Here is a 19,129-nt window from a genome sequence, read left to right on the forward strand (position 1 = left end):
TCCAACAATAGAGTTTTGTGCGTGAATCTTCTCATGGTTGCCAACGAAAATCTACGACAGTTGTTTGCTGCAGACTCTATCTAGCGTTTGTCACAGTGTCACATGCCATCCATTCAGACACGATGTCAAGGTTTTGCAAAGGGAACAGTTAAAGCCTGAGTTATATGCGGAGATTTAACGAGAGAAAATCAAGCTTTGAGAAAGACTTTCTTATATCAAACTTTGCTATTCCGCACGCTCCTTGCCCTTCCACTGAGGACCTTGGTCGAGATCTGTTTTGCGTCCGTCACGAGGTCTCGAGCTACAAGGTTCGAATTTATAGTGTTTGAGGCCCTTATTACGACCATATTCATCGATCTCGAAAGACATTTTACGTGCATCGGTAGTCAGAAGTGTGTTTTCCTTGGTAGAGCGATAGGGTGCTAATATAGGTTTGAGCTCTTGACCGTATGGCGAGTTTGATGGAGCTGGGTTTGATCGTGAAGCTTCCACGCCCTGGGGTATACGAGTGCTGGCACTGGTGCGTTTTCGGTTTCGGCGACGTCGTAACCAAAGATAGATTATTAAACATATTGTGGCGAGCATAAAGAACACACCGACTGCGATAGGCGCTACCTTAGCCGCTGTTAAAGAGTCGTTTGAAGAAGAAACTTCTGTAGTAGCTGTTGGTAGATTTGGTTCGTCTTGATCAGTGGTATACGATGCAGTCAAGACTGAGCTCGGCGGTATTTTGTCACTTATAGTAACAGTACTCCAAAGTGATGGATCAATGCTCGCATCAACGCTGGGAGGAGATAACGGACTGGGGTCTATGGCTGGTCGAATGGCTTGTGCGGAACTTGTCAAAGGGTCTTTGATAGCTGTTATTGTGATATGGGTAGTGATCTTCGAAGTGACTTTGGGCAACGGATCGACGGGACCTAGGTGCTCTGTTTCGAATATAGTGGTAAATGAAGTTAGAGTTGCCATCGACGTAAGGGTTATCGTGTGTCTTGAGGTAAAGGTAACCGGATCTTGAACTTTCTTGCGTGGGACTGTAACAATCTTCGCATAAGTGGAATACGGTTCTTGGTTGGATTTCATGTCGCTATAAGTATGACCCAACGAATCGATGAAGATGCGAGGTTCATTGGGGAAATGAGATGTGATTTGCTGTTCGAATTCTTTGTTTTCGGTCGTTTCCGGGTCAGGGAACCGGCCTTGAGCCTCGTCGCTATCATAATGTCAGGGGTTGAGCGAATCCAGAGCCTGAGTTGTACTTACATGTGCTGAGAATCAGGAAAAATAACAGCCATCTTGAGCAGTCATTTGAAATCCTGTTGGGGAAAAAGCACTGTTTATCGTATCTACTGTTTGTCGAAATCGCTCTCCGGGGAACGGCTCCAAGGGCCATGTATATAGTCACCATGCTGGGCTGATTCAAAGGTAAGTCGGTGTCAAGATCAGAGGTATAGTCACTCGCCATGAGTTGTTGGGTGATGAGACTTATATAATAGTAAACAGGCTTATTAAGGGTTATCGATTCAGAGAAAGAAATGCTATTTGTGTAACTAACAAGTGCTATCATGAGGCTCTGCATCTGTGTCAGCCACGCACAACCAGAATTACCCCCATGACATGCAATCATTTATGACTTCAAAATCGCTGGCGCTGGCTCTACAGGCTGCACAGACTGCACAGGCTCAGTGTAAGTATGGCCAAAGGGACCATTGTCAAGCTGGAAGTTGAAATTGTTTTGATTGCGCCTGGAACGCGAACGGCGCCCTAAAAACACAATGACAATGACGGATAGGACAAGCAAAAATACAGCCATAATTAATAAAAAGGTCCATGCACCTGCAGATAGAGAGCTGTTGGAAGATTCAGCAGTTTGAATTGTCGAACTTGAAGTCAACTCCTTACTCAAGGTTATAGGAGTGGCGCTTGGAAGCGTCAAATGACTGATGATGCTGAGTATATCGTTATCGCTGCTCGTGGCCTCCGTAGGACGCAAGGTAAGAGTGAAAGTCTTCTGCTTATGCCTTGTATACCAAGTGAAAGGTTCCCAAGTTTCGGTACCTATGACTATCACGCCATTTTTGATGGAAGTGCTATCGACCTTGTCGATGATTGTTACATCCTCTCTATCGTTTCCTGGGAGGTCCTCTGATGCAAATGTGAAAACTGGCTCGAAGCCAGACGGAATTGTGCTGTAGACGTTGCCAGTCAAGTCCACAAGCTCGCGAGGGTCATTATGGTGGTTTTTGGACGAAGGGTCGGTCCCATGAGAGGCGGAGATCTCCTGGTTCTCCATGATCTAGTAGACTTTTATGTTGATGATATAAGTAAAACAAGTCAGGCCTTTTACTTGGACGATTGAGGTGTTGGGTAAATGCTCGTGGAGGCTCGAGAATAAATCGAACACAGGGGGAGGGGACTTGGAGGACTATATATAAGTAGCAGCACCCTGAGCTGATTCAAGGTATTCCGATCTATTGTTGAAGCTGCATTACAGTCATTGTGAGTTATTGTACGAGGGTAGATAGATCAGATGTGATCAGGCAGGGTAATACATCGATTCAGAGAAGGTAGTGATATTTTGTGCAACTTGAAAACTATGTAAAGTCACTGCCTCTCTGTTGAATCATATCCTTGTTAATCAATGCCGCCATGAGCCGTTGAGTTCTTCAAGCTTTCCACCCATAGTCCGCAACCGCTTGTTGTGGCTGTATCTCGGCATGGTTATGGTAAACCTGGACAGATACATTAGCTGACTGCCCATACTGCGGTACGTTTTGTAGTTCATGCCGCGGTTCATATCGCGGTTGATGTCGCGGTTCAGGGTGCAGTTCATGTTGTTCTCTATGCCGCGATTTTGGTCCCTTTACGTACCATCGTGCCACACAAAAGACGAATATCGCAACCAAAAGGGCAAAAACACCTGCAAAAACCCCTACTATAATTCTTGTGGTTTCTGATAGACCTGACGTTCCAGATGCAGGTGGGGATGAAGACGGTGGTAGAAGCTCTGTGTTTGAATCGGTTGTGTATGATGTAGTCCAAGAGCTTGCCTCACTTGGTCTGTCAGAGGATGGAGCGAACAATGTCGTCTCAGTGCTCAAGCTGAGCACCTCAGTAGTCGTCTCCTTAGGTGAAGTGTGCTCTGACTCCTGACTGGGGCTCGTCACGCCAGATGTGCTGCTTGGGGGGATGAACTTAGTTCCATCAATAATGGTGATTATCTCTATCTCGGTGCCTGGGGTGAGCCTTCGCGGACTACTCGTCGTTGTGGATTGTTCTGAATGAGTGACTGTGGTAAACCTCTCAATGATCGTTAAGTCGGCTGGAAGTTCCGAGATGCCTTGATCAGGGCGCTCTGTCCATGGGATGGTAAGTACTGGCTTGAAATCCGGAGGAATTGTACCGAAAGTATGACCAGTCAGGTCTTTTAAATCACGAGGCCCATATCTCCGGCGGGTCGGTGAAGCCTCATTCTCTGATAGTGTGCCCCCCCCTTTGTCCGTGTTGAGGTTGGCAGATTGCAATTGGGACTCATCAATGCTGCCACGAGAATGAGTGAAAGCCCAGGGTACTAGCCTAGGTGTCTTGTAAACTTACATGAGGTCAGGGTCCGTGAATAGGAAGCACATTGTATGTTTGGGAAAATGGATTGTGTCTACCCCTGAAGGATGATACTGGCGAGGGAACGAGCAGTCAAGAATGTCACATCGCAGAGCAGTCCTCCCAGAGGATTAAATAGTTTTATCGACGGTAGGGTTGGGGGAGGAATCGACATTGACTAGCTGCAGTGCTATCTGTGGTTAGATGCTAAACTTGGCACGGGTGTCAGTAACATCAGAAGAGGTCTATACACTCAGAGCATAGCCCCAGCTCCAGTTGATTAAGTCGGCACCAAATGAAACCCAAGGATCATCAGCCAGGAAGGATATGTCAAATATAAAGACGACCTGGAAAGTGCTTCGCTGCTGAGGTACATTAAGCGTTGAGGATGACAGCATCACCCAATCAAATAAGAGCTGATGACATGAATAGATGATCCAGGTACTTCTCGCGCCCGCGATTCTTCTTTCTGGATCGACACGTAATCTATCAGATATTCTGTTGGGCCCTCGGTGTGCATTTGATGTTTACCTAGTCCACTCCCCTAGACACCACCCTTACCAAGGGGTCCAACTATGCTGCTGCCAAGGGCTTCAGGACCGTCCTTTAACCTCTGACAATAGAGATGTACCGAATGTGACGGTAATATAGAAGAATATTGTACCCGTCTGCGAGAATACCATCGCAAAGACAAGACAGTGCTCTTAGATGTCGATGTCATGGATTTGGGTCACTATCTACACTTCCATAGACGTGGAACAATTTTTAGCAGGATAGCTTTGTGACTCGAGCCTCGATGATTGACAAACAGAAATGGCATGTTCGAATGGGTAAGCAAGTATAGAATGACGTCCATAACTAGCGTTGGCTAATGCATATCTGTCTACTTGAAGCGCTTCGATACCATACATGTATTCTCACATCTTCCTCCTGACCAGGCCCTTCCAGTAGTCAAAGCTATTCTCATCACTCTGCAATGCCCAGATCTTCCCTGTCGACCTCCCGGTAGCATCCGTCTCTTCAACCTTCAACATTCCCCAGTCCCGCGTAATTCCCACCACACGAGCCTTGACACCACCTTCTGCCTCGAGAGTGACGTCTTGTCTTGTGTGTAACCAGTGGCGGTAGTAACGGGCTTCAAGATCAGCTGAGAACCCCTCTCGAAGGAATTGAGCGTAGATGGCTTCGACACGTGTGAGAACGCGTGCTAGGAGGGTTTCAAGATGAAGTTCTGGTGCCCCTGAGGGAACGAGGTCGGATATGGAGATTGTTGGACGGGGGTTGATGGTATTGAGGCCTACGCCGAGAATGATTTGGTAGTTGCCGTCGAAATAGAGACACTGCGAGAGAATACCACCGACTTTAACATAGTGCGGTTTCTCTTGTGACTTTGTGGGATCAAGGGCATCTAGCGATGTTAGTCTTGATCTTGCAAGGGAGTTGAATTAACTTGCAAATGTCGTTGGGCCACTTTAACTTGATGGGAATGTTCTCGTAGCCATGATCATAAGACTGCACCGCCTCAACCATGGCAATAGCCGTGATATACTGAATAAATACTACAGGACGAGTCACAGCGAGATGGGCTGCATGATTGATTACAGTCGAGAAGATGAGCATTCCAGGAGGAGCAATCCAGACGTTGGAGCCACGACCACGACCAGCAACTTGGGTGGTAGCTGAGACTGTGAAGCCACTTGGGAGTTTCGGCATGAGCTTGGGGTTCCTATTACATGTCAGTCTTGTAAGTCTCCTGTTTGGGAGAGGTAATATACTTTTCAAGCATTGTATTTGTACTTGTGACAACTTCGCCATACATGAGCAAGTTACCCCATGCTCGAGCAGTTGGCTCAATTTGCCGATAACGCTTCAGGCTTGAAAAGAAAAGACCATGGTTGAAATGTGGTGTAAGCTTGGGATGAGGAAGACCCTTCTCGTGAGGAAAGATCTTCTTGATGATCTTGCTGTAGTCAATGCTGCCATTTTCAGAGACGTTGGAATCCGTTGTCTCTGTCAGAGATTGCTGAAGCCCTTCGAGACTCCAGACTGTATCTTCATTCTGGATGTGAAAGGTGTCTGTTTCCGCTCGGATCCATTCTTCGCCGTTCTCCTTGTTGATGATGTCGCTCCAGTCAGTCAGTAGCTCCGATACGCCTGTGTCGGTGATGGAGGAGAGGTGAAGATGAGAGAGTGACGGAACACCTGTGTCGTGAGGGCTGACCTCAAGGCCGAGCTTTGTGAGACATGCCTTGAGAAAAGCGGCCCGGTCCTTGTCGGCGTCTGCTAGTTTGGTGACCAAGTCATCATACCCAGGGACGCTTGGCTGAGGATTCAAGTTGACCGCAGCGAACCTAAATGTTTTGTCAGAACATGTATACCGTAAACATACTGAAACGTACTCGGGGTGAGGGCCAGTAAGCAAGGCTTTGCCATCTCCGACTGTGCAAAGAATAACTGCTGCTTTTCCATCGCCACCGTCGACATCAAGCTCCTCATCGTAAGTAGCGAGAACCTGGACCTTTCTGTCTTTGACCGAAGCAGCATCAACAAAAACACCTCCTCCGTTATAGTAAGATATGATTTCAGACGCAACCTCCTGTTCAAAGGCACCCTTTGGTACCGTCAAACGCACAGCCCTCGCTCCCTTTTCACTCCGATACTCAAAGCCTTTGAAAGCACCACCTCGGCAGGTCCCTGGGAAGAACCCTAGCTCTCTTCGTCCAACAACCTCCATGGGCTTGTTTCCCACCTCAAACTCACACTTCTGTGTCCCGTAGTAGCCGCCAGCACAGAAGCCTAGATAAGAGCCTCCTCGGCGAACATAGTCGCCGATACGACGATTTCCCTCACCATTCAGTGCCTGGCAGTAGCCGAGATCGCCACCGCCTGGAAAGACGAGGAGCGCGCACGTTGCTTGCCATGGTTCTTTGAGGACGATGTTCTCTGTAATGGGAATGACGGCGTAGTTGGGGCCGAGAAGACGGCGGAGGGACCAGATACAATGCCGCACTGACTCAACTGTGGTGCCAATGCCTTGGTAGTGAATCAGTGAGTGCAACGGTCCGTAAAGGGAGTTGATAGAACAAACCTGTGTAAACAAGAACGTTGAGCTTTGCTGGTGCCATTGTTCGTATTTGGCTGATCCTAGTGATATCTTAGTTGTTCGCGTAGTCTTTGTCACTTGACTTTTGCTGGATCTCGCCTCAACCAAATCTCCGCCTCGAACCACCTTTAACCTCTTTAACGATAACACGCAAGACTCAATCACCACAATTTTTCAACAAGAGATCAGTCGAAATTATGACAAAAGAAGAGAGTAACGCTCAGCAGAGCACACAAGAAGACGACGATGAGCCCGATGAATGGTGAGTGAGCGCTCTTTTCCGTTGGGACACCGAAAGCCGAGGCCTTTGCTAACCGCTGATGAAGGGACAAGCGGATCTTTAGCACTGGATGCGCGGGTGAGTCTCTGCTTTCATACAAAATCCAATTGCAAACTATAAAGGAAGATACATGACCTCTACGAGGTTCTATATGTCTACACCTCAACTACCCGCTCATCAATCGTTTTGTTGAGAAAAGGGCTTGCTAACAGGCATCACCAATTCAGATGAGAACGCAAAAATGACGGACTGCTACTTTGAAAAGAAGGATTGGCGCGCATGTGCGGCAGAAGTGAGTGTCAAAAATCCAATCCAATCCAATCCAATTCTATCTATTTTATTTATTTCGAGATCCTTTATCACATTGCTCTTTATGTTGTCATAGACCTGAACTGACAGTATCATAGATGGAGCAATTCAAACAGTGTTGGAAGGCTCATAACAACGACCAACGTACAGAGACTAAGGACAACTAAAGTCGCACCGAGGGACACTTACTGTACTTTTACTGTATAAAATGTATACTAGCAAGATCAGGCTCTCCTTTCCGGGCGTTAAGTTAACGATGACTCCCAAATGCGTTCACTCAATCAATCAAGGCATCATGATATGACATACACAGTGTTGGCACTGTCCCCACCGGGCAATCAATCCACCCGCCCTTGGAAATTATCACCATAGCTTCATCAAGCTTGGAGCTCACCGTATCCAACTCCCCATACCAACCCACAATGTTCGTCCCTCGTCGCGCCCTCTTCGCCGCCCGAAGAGTTCCCACTTTCTTTCATCCGATTGCACGATACGCTACCGAAGCATCAGACGTGACGCTACAAAAGCCCGATGAAGATGTTGCACAAGTGAACCAAGAAGACGTCGTTACAAAGCCCAAATACACGCCCAGAGCTAAAGCTGCAACTTCGACTGCGTCTGCGAAGTCGCCAACTGCAAGGTCTACACCTGCAGCCGCATCTACAAAGTCTACATATGCGTCCAAGACATTTCCTCCAAAGCCCATGGCAAGCAGCAAGAGTGCTAAGCCCGAGAGCCCACACAAGCCTGTTACAGTGTCGAAGAGCATTCTGAGCGAGACTAGCGAGACGGACACGGAGAACACAGACCACATCAACTGGGAGACGAGCTGGTACGGCCTGGGTGTGAAGGCTGTTACTCCCGAGCAGAATGAGATTCTCGCAAGGCCAGTTGATGCTGACGATGTGGAGGTCAAGCCCGATGGTATCATCTACTTGCCAGAGGTCAAGTACCGACGGCGGCTGAATGAGGCTTTTGGTCCGATGGCTTGGGGAATGGTCCATCGTGGGGATGTCGTTATCGGCAATCAGATCGTGACGCGCGAATACGCTCTTATCGTGAACGGCCGGTAAGTGGACCAATTTCCAATATCATACGTTGACTAACAAAAGCAGAATGGTCTCCCAATCGCAGGGATACAACAATTACTTCAGCCCCGAATCTATCCCTGCCGCCATTGAGGGTGCCAAATCCAACGCCCTGATGCGCTGCTGCAAGGATCTCGGTATCGCCTCTGAACTCTGGGATCCTGTGTACATCCGCTGGTTCAAAAAGCACTACATAGAGGAAAAATGGGTTGAGCACGCGGTCACTAAGAAGAAGAGGACTTTCTTTTATAAGAAGGGTCTCGCTGAGGCAACATACCCTTACAAGTTCTGTTAGACATCTCATGTCTTCCTTGTACTACATTTGTATAGAATCTTAGGGTGAATCCCCTACTGTATGATATGGATGGGTTAGACGTATGGCTTTGGCGCATGGAGCGATACTGTAGTAATTCAGAGGAAAACGAATGGATCACGAATCATCAGACCAAGATCTACGGCTGTCTTAAAAGAAGAACGAGTACATGTACACCAATTCTCATTTATAGATATGCACTGGAACACTTATCGCGCCGAATATCAACGGGCCCATGATCACTCAAAACCCACCTCCCAGAATGGAGTTTCTATCTTTCCCTTCCGGAGGCGCTCGCTCCGCCACCTGATGCGGTATCACCGCCCCATCCCCAAGGAACCCATGAGCCTGATGCATTTCTAGTGCCAGCTCCCTGGTTTCTTCGGCGCACCTGGCGATGGTCTTCGTCCGAACTAGTCTCTGCGTCGATCCTTTCGAAATCGGTCTCACTGCGACTCTTGCTAATACCACTCCATCCGCTTAGACCACTAGGTGGTCGCTGGGTAGGTTCGTCCTCCTCATTATTATCATAACCTCCATAGGCCATTGGATCGCGGCGAGATCCTGTGCTTGTCTGGGCACGCTGAGCTTCGGTACGAAGATCCTGGGCCTCACGATCAAGTGCCGAAATCAGGACATTCAGGCGATCGCGCTGAGCCGAGATGAAGTCCATTCTAGCGCCAGACTCGCGAAGATGTGGTGGGATCAATGCGCCCGAGTTTGTGGGCTCACCTCCAACTGTTCTCGTACCAGCTGATTGTCCACCTGCACCTGCGTTGGTAGCAGCTGCCACAGCGCTAGAGAGTAGGCTGTAAAAGTCGGTTCCGCTGCTGGTATTACCAGCCCATCGCGCAGCAGGGACGTTGAATCGTGACAGAAGCGATTGTGTATAGCCTTGCGCAGGCTCGGGAGGAGGCGACTCGGGTTCGGATGGTGGAAGACCAAGGACCTTGACCTTGAACTGCTCGATAGCGAGCTTGAGGTAAGATATTCCGGCAGCAGTCAAGCGCTCATGTGCGCTTGCGATGAAGTCGTCAATCTGCGTCTCGTTCTTTTCAAGATAAGGATGGACATATTCTTCGTATAGGCGTCGAGCGCCCTGTGTCTGTGGGAGGATAAGGTAGAGGAGGAATAGTAAACGGAAATAACCGTAAAGCGGAATCCTGCTAGTGTTAGTACAGAAGATGTCAGGTATGAGGTTAAGGCATACCATGACACAATAAACCAAACCCAAGACTCAGCGAGAAGACAGCAACTGAGCACGACCCAGTACATCAGCCATGGCGTCAGCTGGGTGGGATCATGTGTCTTGAGCGCTTTGTAAGATGCAAAGATAGGAAACAGATAACAGGCGACAGAACTATCGAGAACAAGTGAAAAGTCAGTAAATCAGGCATTGCGAACCGATCGGGGTGGTTATCGCAATTGCGAGTATGACGCCTCATGACGAAGAGGTATAGGGCTGAAGCTTACGATAAGAGCATAGGAAAAAGGTCAAACATGACTGCAATCCGAGGTGAGACCTCGTGCGTGACTCGGCAGTAAAAGCTAAATGTGAGCGGGAGTTTGACCAACGGAGAAGAGGGTAATTGTCTCCGAGAGGTTGAAGGAAGAGAGAAGGGAAAGATTTCCTGTAGGTGTAATAGAATAAGTTTGAGGATAAGGTAGGCGTAGGTAGCGACGTTTAGTGGTTGAAGCTGAGCTGAGCTGAAAATGGACCTAAGATGGTGAAGTGGCGCCGAAACTCCCGCGAGCGGGGGCGGGGCACTTTGCTTTCGCGTGACGGCGACGGTGATGGCTTAGTGAGTGACCCACTGAAAGTAGGTGCTACAAATGGAGGAATATGTCTCGAGTCAAAAGAGCTGATCACCTGAATGCAGACTTGACCCTCGTGATGGAGGCAAGTGTCTTTTGCTGGGGCACAATGACGACTTTTATTCTGACTCCTAAACTGAACACGGTTTCTTTGAGGGTTCTGACTCTTTCAACTGCGTAGTTGGTACACGTGTCTCGGGTGCGAGCCCTGTATCTTGAAGACAAGTGTTTTCATATTCGTGGATAGAGCATCTAGGCATCAATCATTCGAAACGTACTGCAGCAATTTATATGTAGAGGACACATAATTATCGCAGATACTCTACAACTTAGCCTTGACTGTCGCCTGGTAAAAACACATGATAGACGTCGTAATGGGATTGGATGCTTACTCAACCAAGATCTTGGCAAGAAGAGTATGGGAAAGAGAGAAATAAGAGGATATCTTATCAGTGACAGGATATCGATTACTTATCAGAATCTGAAGCGATGGGATCTAGGCCACATTGGCACATTATACGTAAATGGTTTCAGATTGAAGGATCACTAACAAGGCTTAGATGTCGCAGTTGGGACCGGAGTCGGCATGACTCGGGCCCGGTCGGACGCGCGGGCCAAGCGTCGTGCTCCGGCTTGGCTGAGTCCCAGCTGCAACTCCAAGTCGGCCCCAATATCACGGCATATCAAGCAAATGTTGCGCCTCATTATCGGGCACAATAATATTCTCATTTGATCTCTGTTTGCCATGAGGAAGCACTAACTAATAATAGGTAGAATTGTCAGTCCTTGATCCGATTTGGTTTGTAAGGTTTAGATGATAGTTGTCAAGTCTACCCTACATCTCTACAGCTCGGATCAACCTGGCTGTAGGTATCCAGAATTTAAGCATAGGCTTAGATTGAGAATAATGATCTAGGGCTGAGTATGAATACGACAATATTTGTAACGAAATGAATCTAAGACAAGATCAGCATCGCCTTGGACCCTTAGTGTCCTGTCACAATGCAGCCATCATCACCATGGGATGTATATCCGGTCACCACTGCCGGGCTAGATCATGCAAGGTACGGAAAGTAGATGCCCGTCGAGGCCGAGATAATCATGTTAGAACCGCTAGATATGGCGTAAGGACATCGAATTTCGCGATACATTGTTGCATATCCAATGGCTTCTGGGCTGGCCAGCCACGTTCTCTATGCCTATCAACAGCCCACGGCTAACTCTAACTCAACAACACTCGCGCGGACCATGCCATGCTGACGTGGAATCTCATTAAATCTAGAAATAGCTTATCAAGATCCCTCGTATCAATGCGAATTCTAGAACCCTATCAAACTCAGCCTCATTCGCCTCCCGCGGATGCCCGATCCGTCCGGAGCCCCGGACAGACACGCGCACCGGGACCCACCTGATCCTGAAGTGCACAATCGACTTTTCCACTCCACTACAGCTGAAATAGTATAGAAATTCAGGATCAGTGGTGCCAGTTGACGTAGTTCGGTTGTTATGCCCGCGGAGTCAGATCTTGGATATTTGTTCCGACGGGTGCCGAGATCTGATATCTTGAAACCTGCCCCTTTATAAAGACGTGAACCTACCTGTCTTCCCCAGATATCCAAATCATCACATCATAACAACCATCCAACAGTAAACAAGTGCGAGCTCTGATCAGTTCCTGCATATCCAGACCAGTCCAGCCTTACCGAAAAGTTTGTCAATAAACTCTAACTCGACGACGTTGTGAAGATCGCAAACATGAGCCACACACCACTACCCGGCGGGCTTATCTCATTCGGCTCCGATGCCAACTGTACACTCGAATTATGTCCCCTCGAGTCGAGCATACTGCGATACCAACCAAATCTTCCCGCCAATGCCATCTTCATCGGAGTATTCGGGTTGTCCATGGCTCTCCACATCTTCCAAGGTATCAAGATGAAGACATGGGGCTTCATGGCGAGCATGATGGCAGGATGTATTCTCGAGATTATCGGTTACATCGGACGACTCATAATCCACGATAATCCATTCGACTTCATTGGCTTTCTATTGCAGATCAGTAAGTGTTTCTCTGAACCAGACTCAAACAAGGGATGGATGGAAAGGGAGAACTTGACTAACTCTGGCCCAGTCATGATCACCATTGCCCCCGTTTTCTTCTCTGCTGCCATCTATGTTCTTCTGTCCCAGGTGTAAGTTCTCCCTGTTCACTCAGAAGAACCACAACTGACATTCTCAGCATCAACTTTGTCGACCCAAGTGTCTCTCGATTCTCTCCCAAGTATTTCTACTGGATCTTCATCCCGTCCGACATTATCTCCCTCATCCTCCAAGCCGTCGGTGGTGCAGTCTCTGTTGTTTCCACAGCGCAGGAAGATGTCAAGACTGGAGAGGACATCTCCATCGCTGGTCTCGTCTTCCAAGTCGTCACTTTACTTTGTTTCGTTGCTTTGTTCATCGACTACGTTTTCAGGGCTTCCAAGTCACCGGCCCGATATCGCCTTACCAAGCCCATCCTCACTTTCCTCTTCTTCCTCTTTCTCTCGACAATCTTCATCTTGATTCGATGTGGCTACCGAATTGCCGAGCTCAATGGAGGATACTTCAGTGCTATCTTTCGAGACGAAGGTCTTTACATCGCTCTTGAATCTTGGTAAGAGCCCTTGGAGCTTGTCACATTTATAGTAACAACTCACTAACTGTCCTTAGCATGATGTGCATTGCTGTTCTTCTTCTGAATGCGGGCCACCCTGGATATGCTTTCAAGGAAACCCCCGAGTTTACCAAGGAAATGGACCAGATGGACCAAGACGACAATACCGTCTTTGGAAAATAAGTGTCATCTTCGTCAGGCCTCGTAAGATGAAAAACATGCTCGCCCGGACAAGGAAACTCCTCGACCAACCAGGGCAAGCTCAACGGATATTTCCTTTCTTATCGGTATTGTGCCTCGAATTTTAGCGTGTATATAGACTGTATGGCGAATGGCGTTAAGACATGGCAATAACTGCCTGGAGGGTTTTGGAAGCTTGTCTCATTTAGAAAGGTACGGCACGGGCTGTGCATGCTTAAGTATCAAGTCCACACGATTGGGCGACATGGAGAAGTTTAGATCTCTTGTTGAGTCTGTGGTAAAAGTGTTACATAAAAATATATGAAAACAAATAGATAAAACAGTTCACCATGAAGGAAAATAATATACAAAAAACATAGAAAAGGAATAGGGGGAGGAGAGGAAGGAGAAATACATGCTCTAGCACCCGTTGAAGATCAGCTGTTTCCACTGTACGTAGTAATTAAGTATTGTCGAGTCTTCCACATGCATTCTGTAGTCTTCTCCGGGGATGAGATGAGAGGTATATGACTATTCACGCCGAAATAACACCTAGTGAACGCAGTATTGGAGCATCGTCAAAGGTGAGTTGATTGTCCAGAGCGATTAGATCTTCAGAACATCTTGTTTGCATCTACCACTTCTGAGGTGATTTGTTTGACGGTCCATGTGAGAATCAGACCACGTCGACTTCGCCAAGGGTACCTACAGGGGACTCAAAACTCCAGTTGAATCTAATCACTCGTATTGAGTCTACATCCAATGCCGAGTGTGAACTTTCATCTGATGCTTTCCGAAGGGATGAGACGAGGAGGGGGGGGGGGCGAAAAACACCACTTTCGTACTCGTTCCTGAACATTGATCACTGATCAGTCACTCGTTCTGCGGCGTGCTGCCAGTTTTTCAGTTATCTCCATCATTGCTAGGTCTGCCGTGCAATATATAGAAGTTCGTTTTGCAAATCGCGCAACGGTCGAAAACAGCCATGTTGGCTTCAATGACCAAGATATAGTCACGCCTCGGCATCCAACAGTTTGGCAGGCCAGGAACATGAGGTTGCCCTCAAAAGGCAGAATACCAATTAATGAGGAGCGATCCAAATCACACAGACAGCATTATTCTGGCCTCCGATATGTTGGGTCTTCAATAGGAGAACGCTCACTGTTTCTCTCCGAATGATGACATATAACAGTGCGTCGGCCCGAGAACTGTACCCATTTTGGCTCGCTTGACATGTCGTCGTCCATCAATCATTGTTGCGAGTTTGTTCATCATCAACTCACCCCGCGAATTGTGCCTGAGAGATTAAACGGAACGGTTGGCTTTTTCAGAGTTTGGCGGCTTCATCAAGCTAGATTCGAGCCTAAGCAGGAGTGGATCGCTCAGTAGATTCTGCATGGCAAGCTTGCCGGGTAAGGTAGCGGGTATTGCTGAAATGAGGATAAGAATTCATGACTTCATAACCGTATTTCGCCTCAAGCCGTGAATCGAGTTAGGTACGGAGTACTGAGTACATCACGATGGTTGTTTGCTGTAACGCGGAGATTATACCTGACTAGTAATATTAGCTCGTGCAAGGACAAGGAGCAAAGACGTGGGATCCCAGTGTCAAGACGAATTGACCAGAGAGAAAATACTCAAGATGACGCAATGGACCGAGGGACCCTCTTTGAGAAATTGAGGAAAACTGCAAAGTGAAGCCAATTTTCCAGAGGGCACTGTGCTCTTTGAACATGAGTATGTGGTTCTAGGCTCTAGCATTGAATGGCTTGCGGTGTGGCGGAGGATCCCCATGAAATAGTCCGTTGACCCCCTTCCGGGAGGAAATGAGCTGGTACAACAATCCTATACAGTGTACAGAGTATTGAATAACTAGATAAATAACGTCTTGTGGTTTCCTTCAAAGAGAGACCAGGATCTTAGTGGGCAGTTGTCATATAACATTGTGTTAAAGTTCCAGGGCTGTTCCTTAACCATTGCACCGGGTTTATAGATCCCGGAGGTAAATAAATTCACCGTCACCACCGTAAGCAGTATCCAAAAATTAACCGGGGTTGTGAAGATTGATCTGTAATCAAATCGCCTTGGAAGCTTCTGAAGAAGCATGGGAAAATGACCGCAGTTGACGAGACTGGACGAAGTGCCTGAACTGATAGGGCTCGAACACCGAATGTCATCATGTCGGTTGTTGGCGAGGCGAGCCGTTAGGCGGTCCCAGCGAGTTGGGTGAGAAACCGGGGTGCCAGGTCTATTCTCCTCAGAGTTGTGATCAACAAACGAAAGGCCGAAGACCATCCAATTGGGATCGCCAAAACTGAGCCGAGCTATTGCTCATACAACCGAGGGCAATTGTTCTTCGACATGACATTAATAAAATCTGATTCTGTTTACTGCGGGCAGAATATGATATTTTGAACTTGTTGGATTCGGATAGCGTAGCGATGCCCGGGACTAGCGCCGAGCAACTCTCATAAACCAAGAATTAAGGACCATTAGTATAGCCGCATTCATGTGGTACAAATTGAGGACTTTCGTACCAGGAGAAACATCACTCATGCGAAGAAGGAGGTCCAGCTGGTGGTTGCTTTTGAGGATATGGGGAGAATATTTTCCGCGTCTCAGCAGTTCCCAGCAAGTTTGAAGAAGGTAGATCCGATTTGCACGATGTCACCTTTCCAACCTAAGGTAAAACCCATGTGCGTAGCATCCACCACGACAGAAGTGTGCCTGGCAGCCCACCTTTTGTTCCCTTGAACGTTGCGGCCAAGATTGGATTTAGCTCCAGCCACAGATCTGTTATTGGCTCGCGGAACTCTCCCACCAGTGCCGCCAACCAGGAGCTGACAAGGGTACGTCTGAGCCTGACATCGGAGTCAGCGAGCGCTCGCCGCAGAGGAGCGCCGCCTAATAATGGCAGTTGGCTTCAAGTGAGAACCATACAGAGAATAGCCGTTAAAGTACAGTTTCATCGAGACTGCCATAGGAAGCATGTATTTATACCAATTTTGTGGGCGTTTGACAAAGGAATAATAATCTATTCAGAGACCTTGCCCAAGGCTTAAGCGACGTCAGACCTCTGCGAGATATCGCGCCCCCGGCACCTCCTTTTCTGAGACGTACAACGACGGCAGCAATGACCTCAGAGGCGTATGATACTTCAAAACGACGGGGAATTGTTGAGGGCTGCATCCGCTACATGATCGGTGCGGCTTCTGTCTGCTGAGTAAGATCGAATCTCGGGAATTGTACGAAGCCACGAGTGGAGCACCTTCATCTTGTTACTATGCTGATCTTCTGACCATTAAGTCATTCTTCCGTAGAAGAAGTGGTAGGATTGCGCTGACTGCGTTTGTAGAATTAGAAAAGAAACGGGGTCAGATGCCATTTTACACCTTAGACATGTGCAACCAGGTACTCCGTACAAAAGGTCGCACTATTCTGTTCTTCTCGCAAAATAACCCCGGACGGGCTGTGATCAAGGAAAAAGTCGTGACTGAAGATCCAAGCATTAGTCGAGTATGCTAGGAGCAGGAGGGAGCAAAGTTAGTAAACTGACAACGTTAAGCCCTGATTCGTCGAACAGAGAGTTGAGCTTAAAGCGAGCAAGGACTAGCAAAGTAGCAACATGTGTTGTAAGCCAATGCAATAGCATAGGCAGAGTTGGGTTGTGGGACGGGTCGATCAGGTTCCGAGGATGGCGCTTTCAACTGGGGAGCCAGGGAGTCTCCTCCGTTAGTAGCGAGTTTCTTGGTGGTTTGTGAGGTCAAGTACTGTATGACAGTATGTGGTGTCGGTTCTGTGATGTGAATTACTCCATCAGTATCGGCTCTGTTACCGGTGTTGACATTGAGATTTGAATGGGACTACTGCAGGGGTTCTCGCCTGTGGTCTGGTCATTGGCTGGTGAGGACGGTAGAGGATCTCGCAAGTAGGTAGGTACGGGTGCCTGTTACCCCATAACTAAGTGCTGACGGGTGAGCAACTGAAAATGCCCGCGCTGTAACGCTGTAACCAAACATCCGATTTGACACCGTTAGTCCTGGGTGCTAATACGATGGAAAAAGTAAATAGGTGAGCATCCTCCAAATGTGGTTATTGCGATGGACATTGCCCAATTCTTGCAACTATGGCTACAGGATGTGGCTGCAAGCCCCAACGGTATTCAACACAAGTCAGAGTTTAGCCTAGCGGGCGATGGATAACGGCTGCGATCCGCAAGGGAGCGCCTTTTCTGTTTTGGACTTTTGAGTTTCCACCGTTCGTTCTTGAGCTCCAAGAGAGTTTAGATACTTTGATAACGGAGCCAAAGACGTCTAGCCGTCGCTGTACGGAGTACTAGGGAGCGGATGGCACGAGACGCCAATGTGACCAGACCGCGTCCCTTGCAGTAGCTTCTGCAACGGGTGGTGGTTCTTGCTCGAGTGGAGAAGGTCCCAGGCTCCAAGGTGCTGACCCCTTAAGCCAAGTATGAGACTGGCGAGCGACAAAGAGGGGACTGATGACATTGCTTCTTAGCACTGCAGCCACTGTCTCGTACCCTGTTGATCTTTGAAGGGTCGGATGATAAAGCCAATGGATGGTTTTGTATGCTCCTTTGAAGCATGATAGGTTGCACTGGAAACATTGACGACGGAACTTGGTTTCGTATCAACGTCACAGCTTCTGTAACATATCATTTCCACCTCAACATCAAGCTGCGCGAATACGTATTTCGGGACCTTCGAGATAGGGCATCGGCTGCTACTCCGATCCCTTGAGGCGTCCAAATACCAAGACGAAGATGGGAGTGGCGGACGGGTATGTAAGACGGGGGAGGCCAGGCGTTTGCAGTCTGCAGCGAGCAAAGCGGTTGCCCGTCATGCGTGGCCCAACAAACGTGGGCAGAGTCTATAGAGCTGGACAGTAAAAGCAAGGTAACCAAAGCCATGGATCTTTATGTGCGACACGGCATGGTTTGTGGCGGACGCAGGCGTCTGACTGACCTGGGATTCGGCTGTTAAATTGTAGCGTCGGACATGTGTAGTATTTGGTACTCACGAACAGGAGATACAAGATGCAGAAGAGTATCACATTGATCACAATGACAGCAAGGTTGATTGGGGTATTCACCCCCGTTCCGAGCCTGGAGATGAGCGAGTCTCTTGTTGCCGTCCCTCTGCATGCGTTCCGATGACTGACGCGTAGAAAGGGAGATTCATCACCGATTGTGATGGCATCCATACTAAGAAAGGTGTTGGTTCGTATGAAGCCCAGATGACGCTGACAACTGATCTGTGTTGACAAACATTGGAAGAATTCCAGTGCTAGGGCCGCCGTGAAGGTGTGTGAGGTCCACGATCTCTCGGGTCAGGTTCCATGTTGAAAATCATCGATTAGTGGAGGTCGATGGAGCGAGTGTCCCTCCTCGGAGTGCACTAACGGGCAGTTAGTCCACTGAAATTTGGGCAAACTCCAGGGCTTTCAGTGAACAGACAAAAACTTGGGAGTTAACTGAAGGGAGCCCAGGGCTGTTCGTGCCTGTCTCCCTTGCCGCACCGTCTCGAACGGTCGGTGGACTCCCACCCCTGCGGTCTACTAGTCACACCCCTTGAATCTTGCCCTGGCCTGTCCTTGGAGGTGAGATGGATGTTCCGTTCCCTGTGCAGCTGGTACCAACTCTAGGAGAAATGGACTGTTCGTCCCATGTTCTGCAGAGTACTCGCCCTGATGAAGGTACATTGCAGCGAACGCTTAACCACCTGTTTTATGATCGCTCCCATGTACCATCCTTGTCTACCATGAGCCATCG

At 48.3% G+C, this 19,129-nt stretch overlaps 5 protein-coding genes across 5 annotated transcripts; 2 read left to right on the plus strand and 3 right to left on the minus strand.

Moving 5' to 3' along the window:
• Nucleotides 1-225: 225 nt before the first annotated feature.
• On the minus strand, nucleotides 226-1,295 carry J7337_008704 (uncharacterized protein; the record flags this gene model as incomplete). Its single annotated transcript, XM_044826314.1, has 2 exons — nucleotides 226-1,213; nucleotides 1,264-1,295. The coding sequence occupies 2 exons, from the start codon at nucleotides 1,293-1,295 to the stop codon at nucleotides 226-228; spliced, it is 1,020 nt and encodes a 339-aa protein (XP_044679231.1).
• Nucleotides 1,296-4,517: 3,222 nt separating this feature from the next.
• J7337_008705 (uncharacterized protein) lies at nucleotides 4,518-6,725 on the minus strand (the record flags this gene model as incomplete). The annotated part of the gene is made up of 5 exons (XM_044826315.1): nucleotides 4,518-5,022; nucleotides 5,051-5,326; nucleotides 5,376-5,951; nucleotides 6,000-6,633; nucleotides 6,689-6,725. The coding sequence occupies 5 exons, from the start codon at nucleotides 6,723-6,725 to the stop codon at nucleotides 4,518-4,520; spliced, it is 2,028 nt and encodes a 675-aa protein (XP_044679232.1).
• A 989-nt stretch (nucleotides 6,726-7,714) lies between these two features.
• Nucleotides 7,715-8,675, plus strand: J7337_008706 (uncharacterized protein; the record flags this gene model as incomplete). Its single annotated transcript, XM_044826316.1, has 2 exons — nucleotides 7,715-8,361; nucleotides 8,447-8,675. 2 exons carry the CDS (start codon nucleotides 7,715-7,717, stop codon nucleotides 8,673-8,675), a joined length of 876 nt encoding a protein of 291 aa, XP_044679233.1.
• Nucleotides 8,676-8,964: 289 nt separating this feature from the next.
• J7337_008707 (uncharacterized protein) lies at nucleotides 8,965-9,975 on the minus strand (the record flags this gene model as incomplete). The annotated part of the gene is made up of 2 exons (XM_044826317.1): nucleotides 8,965-9,856; nucleotides 9,950-9,975. The coding sequence occupies 2 exons, from the start codon at nucleotides 9,973-9,975 to the stop codon at nucleotides 8,965-8,967; spliced, it is 918 nt and encodes a 305-aa protein (XP_044679234.1).
• Nucleotides 9,976-12,263: 2,288 nt separating this feature from the next.
• Nucleotides 12,264-13,344, plus strand: J7337_008708 (uncharacterized protein; the record flags this gene model as incomplete). Its single annotated transcript, XM_044826318.1, has 3 exons — nucleotides 12,264-12,700; nucleotides 12,748-13,161; nucleotides 13,218-13,344. 3 exons carry the CDS (start codon nucleotides 12,264-12,266, stop codon nucleotides 13,342-13,344), a joined length of 978 nt encoding a protein of 325 aa, XP_044679235.1.
• Nucleotides 13,345-19,129: the final 5,785 nt, after the last annotated feature.

Source organism: Fusarium musae, chromosome 6 (genome assembly GCF_019915245.1).
Source record: "Fusarium musae strain F31 chromosome 6, whole genome shotgun sequence".
In the NCBI taxonomy this organism is placed as follows: Eukaryota; Fungi; Ascomycota; class Sordariomycetes; order Hypocreales; family Nectriaceae; genus Fusarium; species Fusarium musae.